This window comes from Rhinopithecus roxellana, chromosome 13 (genome assembly GCF_007565055.1).
Source record: "Rhinopithecus roxellana isolate Shanxi Qingling chromosome 13, ASM756505v1, whole genome shotgun sequence".
Classification (NCBI taxonomy): Eukaryota; Metazoa; Chordata; class Mammalia; order Primates; family Cercopithecidae; genus Rhinopithecus; species Rhinopithecus roxellana.
The window spans coordinates 123,183,625-123,196,730 of NC_044561.1; the positions used below are offsets into that span (position 1 = coordinate 123,183,625).

Below are 13,106 nucleotides of genomic sequence, written 5' to 3' on the forward strand. Positions count from 1 at the left end.
GTTCAGCAGCCTTGGCTGCACATTTAGAATCATCTAGGAAGCTTTCAAAAATCCTAACACCAGGCTGGATGTGGTGGCTCATGCCTGTAATCCCAGCACTTTGGAAGGCCAAGGTGAACAGACCACTTGAAGCCAGGAGTTTGAGACCAGCCTGGGCAACATGGTGAAACCTCATCTCTACTAAAAATACAAAAATTAGCCAGGCATGGTGGCACCCGCCTGGTGTCCCAGCTACTCAGGAGGCTAAGGCAGGAGAATCACTTGAACCTAGGAGGCGGAGGTTGCAGTGAGCTGAGATGGTGCCACTGCACTCCAGCCTGGGTGACAGAGCAAGACTGTCTCAAAACAAAAACAAACACACTAACAAAATTCTAACACTCAGGCTACACCTCAGACCAATTAAATAAGAATCTTTAGCAGTCAGGCACAGACATACATCAGTACTTTGGAATGCTCCCTGGGAATTCCAATGTATAGCTAAGCTTGATATTGGCTACCCTAATACCTGGAGGAGGTAAAAAACCTGCCTTCTCCCTTGTGTTACCAAATCCAGTTGAGAAGGAACCGGAAGTGCTGACCAATGGACCCCAGCAAGAATCACCACTTTCCCCTCCCATCTGAGAAAAGACCAAACACTTGCCTCTCTGCTTGAGAAAAACATGGAAATTTATATATACTAGAAAGATGCCACTGGGACAAATAATCTGTGAAATATAAAGAATTAATTCTTCAAGAGTTAGTCCATTTAAGGATGACGACCTACCTACTGGGAGGGTAGCCACATCAAAGACTACAGACTCGACATCTAAAACCATGGAGAAAGAGGTGAAGATGACCCACTCCACTAATAGATTACAAAGGACACCAGCACGACTTTACTCTGCAGATTCACAATCTCACAAACCAATGGCTTTCAGTGACAAAAGGAAGCTTCTCCTGGTCACTACTTCAGGCTTATTTCCAGATTCACAGCCCCCATCCCCAAAAGTCTGTTTTCATTCAATAATCACCACGTTGCTTTTAAACTTAAAGAAAATCAGTATCATTTAAATGTCACCCTGGGCTTTTGAGCTATGCTTGGCCTAATGCAGACGCCTGAATGTGGGCATGCGCCTCAGCATTATTTCAGAAGGGGATGGTGCATAGTCCAGGTTACCACCATTAAGCCAACAGTACTCCAGGCAGAAGTTATCTGGCCAGAGGTGTCAGTCATCTGACTGTCTCAGCAGTCTTGGGCCCAGATCACCCTCTCTGACTATCCTAGGCAGACACTGTTTTGAAATGAAGAAGAATGATGGGTTTTCATTCAATACACTTTCAGCGAAATGCTATTTTCTTTTCAGTACAGGTTGAGTATCCCCTTATCTGAAATGCTTAGGACCAGAAGTGTTTCAGATTTCTGATTTTTTCAGATTCTGGAATATTTGCATTACACTTACCAGTTATCAACCCAAATCTAAAAATCTGAAATCTGGAATGCTCCATTGCACATTTTCTTTAAGTGTCGTGTTGGCACTCAAAGTTTTATCACATGTGGATTCTGGAGCAGTCTGATGGGGGATGCTCAACCTGTACTTACTCGCTAAAGATGTGCCAGTGACACAGTAGCTCATCAAGATGGTGACTTCCTTAGAAACATGCTACAACACTTAAAATGTGCTTTCTTGTTAAATGCATTCCTGCATGCATATAAAAATAATTTACCAACTGCTTCCTATGTGCTAGGCAGTGTATAAGGTACTAAGAATACAAAGATGACAAAAGGAATGAAGCCATTACTGGGATTCAGGGGACAGGCCCTGGAGTCAGAGAATCAGCAAACTCTACCTAACCCTGCTGCTGCATCAAGTTCTACGACTTCCGTGTGCCTTGTTCCTTTTATCCCTACAATGGGGACATAGTAGCTACCTTCTGGGTTCCTGTGAGGGACTACATGAAATCATGTGAGTCAAGTATCTAATAAACAGTAAGAGAGTCCCTGATGGCAAAGATTTCCAATCTATTAGAGAAATAAACACATTTAACAAAAAATAGATTGTTCTAACCAGAGCGATGCAAGGAAAAATTTTTGGGTGTATGACAATTTAAGAATAAAGGCACACCAAGTTCAATAATAATGGGTCACTGGACACACCCTCCAAGGGTGAAACTCACTTCTGTACTCAGTTTTCAAAGACAACAACTCCAGAAGTAGCGCAATCCTGTGTTGCCAGACCAGCAGTGGTGTGGAAATGGGGTCCTGTTGCATGCCCCTCTAACTTCTGAGAGAATTGCCAGTACTGCCAAATGTCCAGAGAGACAGACATCCTAGCCTCATCTAACACTGCAGAAGTATGATATCTGGACTAGATAAATGTCATGAGGACACAAATGTCCCCTTACTCAGTGCTATACAGGGGAGAGTGCTCTGGAAGGGCAGTCAGTACTCCCTGGTTTCTTCACCTAACTAGAAGCAGGATTTTGGCAGGGTTAGGGAAAGAGTCACATGATCAAGCTGCACTATCTTCCCCAAGATTATACGTACTATGTATGGAAAATGGAAACAGCATAAAATCCTGCCTTTACTGACAAAGCCACGTATGAGTCAAGTGAGACTGTGCAGATTGTGTGCAAAGCCTACCACCACATGCAAGACGGAAACTGCAGGGTTTCCTCTCCCAGGTATGGTTCAGAGCTCAGGCAACTTGATCCAGTGCGACCACAATTTGTCTAAAAGGCTCTGAAATGTCATTCACTTGCTCTTTGCAAACAAGAAAGGAAGTATCAAAAGTTTACCAGTTTGCTAACTACAGTCCTGTGTTGCTAAAGTGGTCAGCAGAGGAAACTGGTAAATTAGGATGTGGTCAATTCTTTTTTTTTTTTTTTTTGAGATGGAGTCTCGCTCTGTCGCCCAGGCTGGAGTGTAGTGGCCAGATCTCAGCTCACTGCAAGCTCCGCCTCCCGAGTTTACGCCATTCTCCTGCCTCAGCCTCCGGAGTAAGCTGGGACTACAGGCGCCTGCCACCTCGCCCGGCTAGTTTTTTGTATTTTTTAGTAGAGACGGGGTTTCACCACGTTAGCCAGGATGGTCTCGATCTCCTGACCTCGTGATCCGCCCGTCTCGGGCTCCCAAAGTGCTGGGATTACAGGCTTGAGCCACCGCGCCCGGCCTGTGGTCAATTCTTTTAAGGAGAGGCAATTCTTTTAAGAGAGGCAATGCTTTCCCTTGATTTCCTATGCACCACAGAGTAATTCACATTTGCAACATTTGCAAAGCAATTTCACATTCAACAGTGAACTTCCAAAAATCTTGTAACTTATTAGAGGAGAGAGGACTGATTTAGAGGGAGAATTTTTTTTTTAATGTAAATATTTTAAAATATTGGGCTTAGACGAAATCATTAAGAAGCCACAGGAGGCTGGGTATGGTGGCTCATGCCTGTAATCTTACAGCACTTCAGGAGGCCAAGGCAGGTGGATTGCTTGAGCTCAGGAGTACAAGACCAGCCTGGGCAACATGGTGAAAGCCGTGTCTACAAAAAATACAAAAATTAGCCATGTCTACAAACAATACAAAAAATGAGCCACGGTGCCTCACACCTTTAATCCTAGCACTTTGGGGGGACAAGGCAGGAGAATCACTCGGGCCTGGGAGGTCAAGGCTGCAGTGAGCCAAGATCATGCCACTGCACTCCAGCCTAGGAGACAAAGTGAGATGCTATCTCAAGAAAAGAAAAAAAAAAAAAACCCGGGCACAGTGGTACACGTCTGTTAATCCCAACACTTTGGGAGGCCGAGGCAGGCAGATCACCCGAGGTCAGGAGTTTGAGACCAGCCTGGGCAACATGGCAAAAGCCCGTCTCTACCAAAAGTACAAAAGTTAGCCAGGCGTGGTGGCGCACACCTGTAACCCCAGCTACTCGGGAGGCTGAGGCAGGAGAATCGGTTGAACCCTGAGGCGGAGGTTACAATGAGCCGAGACAACACCACTGCACTCCAGCCTGGGTGACAAGAGCAAAACTCCATCTCAAAAAAACCCACACAAACCCAGAAAGCACATCAGTCCTCAGTTAAAGAAATAAGAGGCAAATCCTGAATCCTTAGCAAAATGAAATCCCAGAATCTATTTTTTAAATAAAAACCATCCCTGGCTGGACTACAGAGACCTCAAGAGAGCCCCATTTAATCATGTGGAAGTATTACTTCCTTCCTGTATTCAGTTTTTGAAAGAGTTAAAAAGAAAGAGGCCTGGTGCAGTGGTTTATGCCTGTAATCCCAGCACTCGGGAGGCCGAGGCAGGCAGATCACTTGAGGTTAGAAGTTCAAGACCAACCTGGCCAACATGGTGAAACCCCATCTCTACTAAAAATACAAAAATTAGCCAGGCATGGTGGCTTGCTCCTGTAATCCCAGTTACTCAGGAGGCTGAGGCACAAGAATTGCTCGAACTGGGGAAGTGGAGGTTGCAGTGAGCCGAAATCACCTGATGCACTCCAGCCTGGACGACAGGAACAAAACTCCGTCTCAAAAAAAAAAGAAATAGCAGTCATCCAGTCACTCTTAATGTATTATGCTATAGTTTAAATGTCTGTCCCCCGCAAACCTCATGCTGAAACGATGACCCCAGTGATGGACTTGGGGCCTATAGGAGGTATCTGGGTCACAGGGGCAGATCCCTCATAAATGGCTTGCTGCTGTTGTGGTAATGAGTGAGTTCTCCTCTATTAGCTCCCACAAGAGCTGGTTGTTAAGAAGAGTCTGGCACTGCCCTCCTCTCACTGCCACATTGCTTTCTCTTACCACATACACAGGCTTCCCCTTCCCGTCCACCAAGAGTAGAAGCAGCCTGAGGCCCTTACCAGAAGCAGATGCTGATGTCACACTTCCTGTATAGTCTACAGAACCGTGACCAAATAAATCCTTTTTCTTTGTAAATTACCCAGCCTCAAGTACTCTTTTATAGCAGCACAAACAGACTGAGTCATATTGTTAACAAAAATGAACGAGGATTCATTTGGCAAGAGCTTTTTTAGCAGTGAAGTAAAAGCCAAATCCCTCTTTTACAATGCACTTTTCCCATTGAAAATAAGTATTGCAACCGAATTTACCTCTCTTGGGAGGAGACATTCTAATCAGACGACCTCTTTACTAAAAATATACCTGAGTCATTTACACTGCTGTTCCTCTTGGCATAAGCACTCCGAAGCACCTGCTCATAAACCTGAGCACCGATTGTTCTCACGTTGTCCCGGATCAGAATGCCTTGAGCTTGCATCATGAAGAGGTAGGTGTTCACTGCAGAAAGCAAAAAGGAAGGGGAAAAAGAGGTGGATTCAGAAGCAATCATTTAAAAAAAAACGTACCACATCGCTATGGATTTTTTTTCTTTTTGGACCTTTAAAGCCTCTTTTAGTTCTTTTAAAACCCTATACGACCATAGCTCTATTTTCCACACCTTTCAGGACACCAACATCCTTTGGGTAGCTAGTAGGGCTTAGAGGAATTTCTGTCAATATCCAGCAGTTCTAGAAAAACCATAAACTTAAAAAAAAAAAAAATTCCATCTGGTCTCCAAATACCCAATCTGTTTTCTAGCACTCTGATCATCAGAAAGACCTTTATGAATTAGTTAAAACTTTTTTTTTTTAAAGGTTTCTGCTCTCTTTAAGTTCACCTTCTCAGAATTAGTTCATGGTTCTTCACAGAGGAAGAAACCACTGACTCTCTGCCTGATAGAAGCACTGAAGCCATGGTCTGGTCTTAGCAACCTTTTCAAGGCGACAGACTGAGGCTCCAATCACTTACCCTTGGGGGATTTGGAAAGAAAAAGGAGTAACTAAAGAGTATTTGCAGTCCTCACTATCCACCCAGCCAGCCCAAAAGTCCAAAGCAATAGGGAAAGAGTCACAGTCCAAGGTCAATTAAAACATGCTCTTAACAAATGAGTGTTCAGATTAACCAGCCAATCTTGTCTTCTTTGCAAAGTGATCTCCACTTGCATATTCCTGAAGTCTATGATACAAAACTAGAAAGTCACAAACACACCAAAATGTAATTCCTATATTCTACTTGCAAACTCCACTGCTATGCCATCTATTTTCAAGAAACAGTGAGATTTTAAAACATAGTTTCTTAACCAGTCACTCTAATTCCCTCAAATTGCCTTTGTCATTGTGGAAAGGGGATGTGTTACAAGGGTGGAACATTTACAAACCTAAACTCCGTGGGTGTTTGGGGGTGGATTCATCTAACCACTTGCCTAACCTTGGGACCAGGTCCCAGTGCCTCCTCCACACTCAATGTATCTGGCCTTGGGATGTGGATTCTGGCTCTTTGACAAGACACGTGGCTGACATTATGTTTCATCACTATTAAAGCGGTATCCTGTATATAATGCACAACAAACAATGACTGAATGGAATAATGGATGAAGTTTAGAAGTCACTGTATTTCAAGCTAGTGCTTTTGGTGCTTTATACTGGAAATGACAGAGGTGGGGTGGGTTAGCATAATGTCAAAAACTCCACGTGGCCAACATTAAATAGGGACATGAAATCTTTCAAAAGATTTCAAATCATCTCTAAGGTATATCCCAAGCCATAAAATAATAAGCAAAAAGGACCAGTGTTCAGAATGCTTTCAGAAATGAGGTATCGCTTTCAAATGCGGCCTTGCATTGGCTGGGAGACAGCCCTACACTTAACTTCTGGCACAGTCGAAGAATAGATCAGATACTGTGTTTAATTCTCTAGTAGCTAGGAAAGATTTTAAGGAAATTAGCTTCCAATTATTAAAAAAGTGTTAACTGTGCGAAATCTCTAAAAGCAGGAGTAACACCTCATTCCACATTTCCAGCAGATAGCACACTGCTGGTCATGGTAGGGGGCAGGCCACAAATACTTGTTAAACCTAAGACTTAAACTTCATCTAATGTCACATTTCTAATTCAGTCCTGTGGTTTTTTTTTTAAATCATTTGGGCTGTACAGTAGGTTCCCACTGCCCTGAAATCTTCCTTTCATCCCCAACATATTACTAAACCAGTTGTCTTATTGAAATTTTTGTATAATGCTTTTATTGTGTTTATTGTATTTATTATTTATTGTATTTATTGAGAATCTTGTGTAAAGCTTTTAGTTAGGTGCCGCCAATAATTCACTACCTCCTTTCCTCTGCACTGCAAAGGACACAGTGGCTTAGTCCCTCCTTTAAACACTCTCCCTTTCTTAGCTTTGAATCCCAACTGAAGGATTTCTCTAGGGCCATCATTCTCTAATGTTTCCCACCCATTTGCCAGAGTGCTTTTAAGAAGCCTATTTCCTAGGTCCCACTACCCAGACTGATGCAGCTGGTCTGAGTGGGGCCCATGAATTTGCACTTGTAACAAGCTCGCAGGTGACAAAATGGTGCTGGACTAAGGACCACACTTCTATAACCACTGCTCTAGGGAACTCTGGCCACATAATAAAAGCAACATTTATTGAGCACTTAATTACATAATTCCTTATCGCATTTAATCCTCATAATTATCCTAAGAGGCAAGTAATACTATCCAATTTACAAACAACTTGGAGGCTTCAGTTTCTCCAAGTATCTTCACAAAGGTCAACTGAGAGGACTAGGATTTGAACCAGGTGTGTCTGTGCTCTTAACCACTAAGCTTTTATACCTCGCTCATCCATGTTCTAGCCACAACCTCTCTCTGAAAGATTTCAAGCACCCACATGGCTTAAATAATTACTCTTAAAGAGATAGCTCTCACATCTTCATCTCCCGCACAAAGCTGCCAGGTGGATCTTTCTTGATCTCTCTTAATTATAGATTTATCCATACAGTTCCTGCTCAAAAGCCTTCTACGTCTCTTGCCTTTATCTTGAGCTGCTGCTACAGCAATGGGTCTATTCTTTCTGCTGTGCAAATCCTATTAATCCTTCAAACACCAGTTCACAGACTTCTTGAGGAAGCTTTCAGTACCATGTCAGTCTTCCCCGTTCTCCAGTTTCTGAGCTGGTCTATTACAGACTGTCAAAACTTGAATTTGTTTCCATGTTGACTTAGTTCACTAACAACTGTCTCGTGTTAGTCTCGTCATTCAACTAATAAATTCACACAAACCACATATTATTATTTTTTTCTAATTATCCAAAGGAACTAGCACAACGCTAAAAAAATAAAAACTGAGGGAGTAAAGATTGCCAAACAAAAGGAAATAATCACAAATCCACAACTTGGAATTGGATGGGATTTTAAGGAACACTTGTCAATATCATCTAATGCTTCCCACTACTGGGGAACTATGACCTCCAAGAACCCAGAGTCAACAGGGAAAATACAGACACCAGCAAAGAAAACCTACTCTGGTTGGGTCCAAAATGTTTCCCAGTCACTTTTTTTTTTTTTTTTTTTTTTTTTTTGGAGACAGAGTCTCACTCTGTTGTTCAGGCTGGAGTACAGTGGTGCAATCTTGGCTCACTGCAACCTCCACCTCCTGGGTTCAAGCGATTCTCGTGCCTCAGTCTCCCAAGTAGTAGCTGGGACTACAGGTGCATGCTACCATGCCTGGCTAATTTTTGTATTTTTCATAGAGAAGGGGTTTCAGCCTGTTGGCCAGGCTGGCCCAGTCACTTTTGCCCACTGGTTCTCTCTCAACCGTCCCCTGCTCAGGCCCCTTCTGTGTGTGCCCCTCCCATATCACAACTTCACAACTTCATCATCATAACCTTATCATCACAACTTCACTCCCCATCTAGGTTGAGCTATCTGAATACTGGCCCAGTTGTCTACACACACAAAGGGTGGTGACCACACGAACAGAGTGGTCCAGATGCAGTAGGATGAGCCTAGAAACACACAAACCGGCCGGGCGCGGTGGCTCAAGCCTGTAATCCCAGCACTTTGGGAGGCCGAGACGGGTGGATCGCGAGGTCAGGAGATCGAGACCATCCTGGCTAACACGGCGAAACCCCGTCTCTACTAAAAAATACAAAAAACTAGCCGGGCGAGTTGGCGGGTGCCTGTAGTCCCAGCTACTTGGGAGGCTGAGGCAGGAGAATGGCGTAAACCCGGGAGGCGGAGCTTGCAGTGAGCTGAGATCCGGCCACTGCACTCCAGCCTGGGCGACAGAGCGAGACTCCGTCTCAAAAAAAAAAAAAAAGAAACACACAAACCACCAGCAGCCCTGTTCTATCTGTTACCACAGATCTGTCAAAGCACGCCCCTTTTTGGAGATTCACAATGCACAATAACTCAAGGCCCAGAAATTCCCAGAAGAGAGACGTTTAGTTATCTAGCCTGCCATTTCCCAAACCAGCACATTAAGTGAGTCTCTGCAGAACTTACTTTGGAAAAATCAGCTTTGGATATTTCTATGAATAGACTTTTTAAACTTCCATTACATGGTTAGGTAATCAATCAATCAATTTTTGCTGAATGTGGTTGGTAAACAGCAGTCACATCCTATTACTAATTCATATCAGGCTTGCTAGAGGCAAAATCCCCTTAATCTTATTAGAGATGCTAAATTGCCCTTCTCCTGTGCAGTGCTCATGCAGTTGGTTATACAGATCAAACTGTAGGACCTTTCTGGTGTCTCTATTAAAAGTCTGGTTACTGGCTGGGTGCAGTGGCTCACACCTGTAATCCCAGCACTTTGGGAGGCGGAGGCAGGAGGATCGCTTGAGGCCAGGAGTTCAAGACCAGCCTGGGCAATACAGCAAAACCCCGTCTCTACAAAAACAAATTTTAAAAATACTAGCCAAGTGTGGTAGTATGCACCTGTAGTCCCAGCGTCTCACCCTGGAGATCAAGGCTGCAGTGAACCATGATTGTGCCACTGCACTCCAGCCTGGGTGACAATGAGATGCTGTCTGCTTAACAACAACAAAAAAGCAGTCTTGTTAATAAACTTAGGCCATGGCTCTGGCCTAAACTAGGAAGTACATATGCATACAGATGTTGTTTTCAATCTAAATTATCTCATTCAAAATTCACATCTCTGTGAAGCAGATATCATCTGGAGTGTTTAATAATTTTAGAATAGGAACTCGAGTCCTCCAGGGGTAATTTGCCCACGGTCATATGGTTAGTGAAGTCAAAACCAGAGAGGTGAACTGAGGTGCTGCATACATTTTGATGAGCTTTGTGTTTTTTTCTTTTTTTGTTTTGTTTTTTGTTTTTTTTTTGAGGTGGAGTCTCCTTCTGTCGCCCAGGCTGGAGTGCAGTGCGGCATCTCGGCTCACTGCAACCTCCACTTCCCAGGTTGAAGCGATTCTCCTCCCTCAGCCTCCCAAGTAGCTGGGATTACAGGCACCCGCCATCATGCAGCTAATTTTTGTATTTTGGTAGAGACAGGGTTTCACCATGTTGGCCAGACTGGTCTTGAACTCCTGAACTCAGGTGATCCGCCTGCCTTGGCCTCCCTCAAAGTGTTGGGATTACAGATGTGAGCCACGACGCCCAGTTAACTTTGAAAATTCTGAAAGTAGTACTTTCCAGTAACATAGTCCTGAGCAAAAGTGGCTGAATCACAGTTTGAAAAAACAATTTTAGGCCAAGATCATCCTGGCTAACACAGTGAAACCCCGTCTCTACTGAAAATACAAAAAATACAAAAAATTAGCCGGGCGTGGCGGCAGGCACCTGTAGTCCCAGCAACTCGGGAGGCCGAGGCAGGAGAATGGCGTGAACCCGGGAAGCGGAGCTTGCAGTGAGCCTAGATCGCACCACTGCACTCCTGCCTGGGCTACAGAGAGACTCCGTCTCAAAAACAAACAAACAAACAAAAATTTAAGTTGGTGTGCAGTGGTTAAATCCTCCAGTTTCAACAAGTCTCTACTGAGCCCCTCCTTCACTGTGTGCTTCTTAGGCACAGTACGAGGGCACTGGAGGCCAAGCATGCATAAGGCAACACTGAATAGATAAGTAATGTATAGACAAAACTCAACAAATTACAATGCAGTGTGGTAAATGCGAAGACAACATTTAACACAAATTCACACTTACTAATAATTTGTTTTACACTTTCATGAGACAATATAATTATTATCCAGCCTCAGTATCTAGGAGGAAGGATCTCTCATATATAACCATAATTCAGTTGAGAAAAATAAGCCCCACTCAGGTCTACACAATTAGAAATTTCCATCCAGATGCCAGTGCTAGCAGCCTTGGACCATGGCTTAACTGGACAGTTTTCAGGGCGAAGGACTGGGTTTCCTGCCTTTCGGCCATCTCTTGGCCACACAATGGTGCCTTTCTTCCTCTCTGCTTCTGATTCGAACAGGAAAACCTACTCCTTTCTCACTGATCCTAATGTGTATCCTTAACGTTTGCTGTGGTTGGCTTGGTAAGCTAAAATAGGGTTCAGAACCAGAAAAGAAACCATTCTCTTCCGGAACACTTTTTATAATCTGTGTCTCCTCCCCAACACATGCAAACATACAACACATACATACTCACACCCAAACACCAATCGCCCTCCTCTCCTTTGGTTTTCTACTTAACGTACTACATATTTTAAAATTTATCTTGTCCCGCATGAAAACATGAGCTCCATTAGGGCAAGGCTGTTGCTTACTTCCTTTAATGCTATACCCCCAGTGGCTAGAACAATGCGTCGGGAACACAGAGGATGCACAATAAATATCTGAAATTTTTTTTAAAAAGTAAGTTGAGACAATATACAATTGAGTTTTCTGAACTCCAGGAGGCATGGAGATGGATTTCAAGCCCTTCTCTTTATTTTGTATTAGCCCCCTCCTCCTTTCTGAGAGGAACCCAAAATAGTGTAAGTTAACCAGTTTCACTGCACTAACCTGTTTCTAAGAAAAGCTCAGTAATTCCTTTCCACCAATTGAGCAGCACTGCCAAAAAGATTAGCTTTCCCCCAAAACGTTCTGTTACTCTCATTCCTCATAAAGCTTTAAAAAACTATGTTCCGGCCGGGCGCGGTGGCTCAAGCCTGTAATCCCAGCACTTTGGGAGGCCGAGACGGGCGGATCACGAGGTCAGGAGATCCAGACCATCCTGGCTAACACGGTGAAACCCCGTCTCTACTAAAAAAATACAAAAAACTAGCCGGGCGTGGTGGCGGACGCCTGTAGTCCCAGCTACTAGGGAGGCTGAGGCAGGAGAATGGCGTAAACCCGGGAGGCGGAGCTTGCAGTGAGCTGAGATCCGGCCACTGCACTCCAGCCTGGGCGACAGAGCGAGACTCCGTCTCAAAAAAAAAAAAAAAAAAAACTATGTTCCACACTATAATGCACAAATTTATTCAAAACCGTGTGCAATAATATTTGTAGTAGAAAAACACTGGGGAAAAAAGCCTAAATGACCATCCAAAGGAGACTGGTTGAATAAATTTTTATACTCACTCCCATCATGAGACCATAAAAAAGAATGAGAAAACATCTGTTATAGTCCAAAACTAGAAAGAACTCAGAAGTTAATTAAATTATTTGTAGCCTATTCCAATTCTGGAATTCTATACAGCAACAGGAATAAATCAACTAGAACTGCATGCATCCACATAAATAAATCCCACACTTTATGTGACGCGAAGAGGCCAGACACAAAAGAACACATGTGGTATGATTCCATGCAGATAAAATACAAAAACACGCCCAGCTAATCTACAATATGAAAGTCAGGAGAACGGCTACCCTTGGGTGCAGGAGAGTTGAAGGTGGCTTCTGGTCATCTTATTTCTTAACCTGGATGCTAGTTATTCAGATATATTCATTTTCTAAACATTCACCAAGCTTTTTGCTTACGTGTACACATTTTAATGTTATATGTCAACAAAATTTACCTGCCCCAAAAATAAGGTGAGCAAAACCCATGAACTGACTTCCAAGACATATTATGCTACTTAATAAAGGGAAATTGATTTGCACTCACATATTTTTACCAAAAAAAACATAGGAAGAGTAAACCAGAAACTAATAAAAATGTAGGGGTAGGACTGAGGCCTGAGTATACCTATTATATTTTGGACATTTATATATTAAAAAAATTATGTAGCTGGGCATGGTGGCACACACTTATGGTCCCAGCTACTTGGAAGGTTGAGGCAGGAGGATGACTTGAGCCCAGGAGTTTAAGTCCAGCCAGGGCAACATAGTGAGAATT

The 13,106-nt window shown here is 43.4% G+C and overlaps 1 protein-coding gene across 1 annotated transcript in view; it reads right to left on the reverse strand.

The window, feature by feature from the left end:
- The window catches only part of B4GALT5 (beta-1,4-galactosyltransferase 5), an 85,913-nt gene that overhangs the window by 18,516 nt on the left and 54,291 nt on the right, over positions 1–13,106 (reverse strand). Inside the window, exon 2 of the mRNA XM_010383850.2 lies at positions 5,140–5,274. Within this exon, the coding sequence (XP_010382152.1) occupies positions 5,140–5,274 (135 nt within the window). The remainder of the gene's footprint in view (positions 1–5,139; positions 5,275–13,106) is intronic.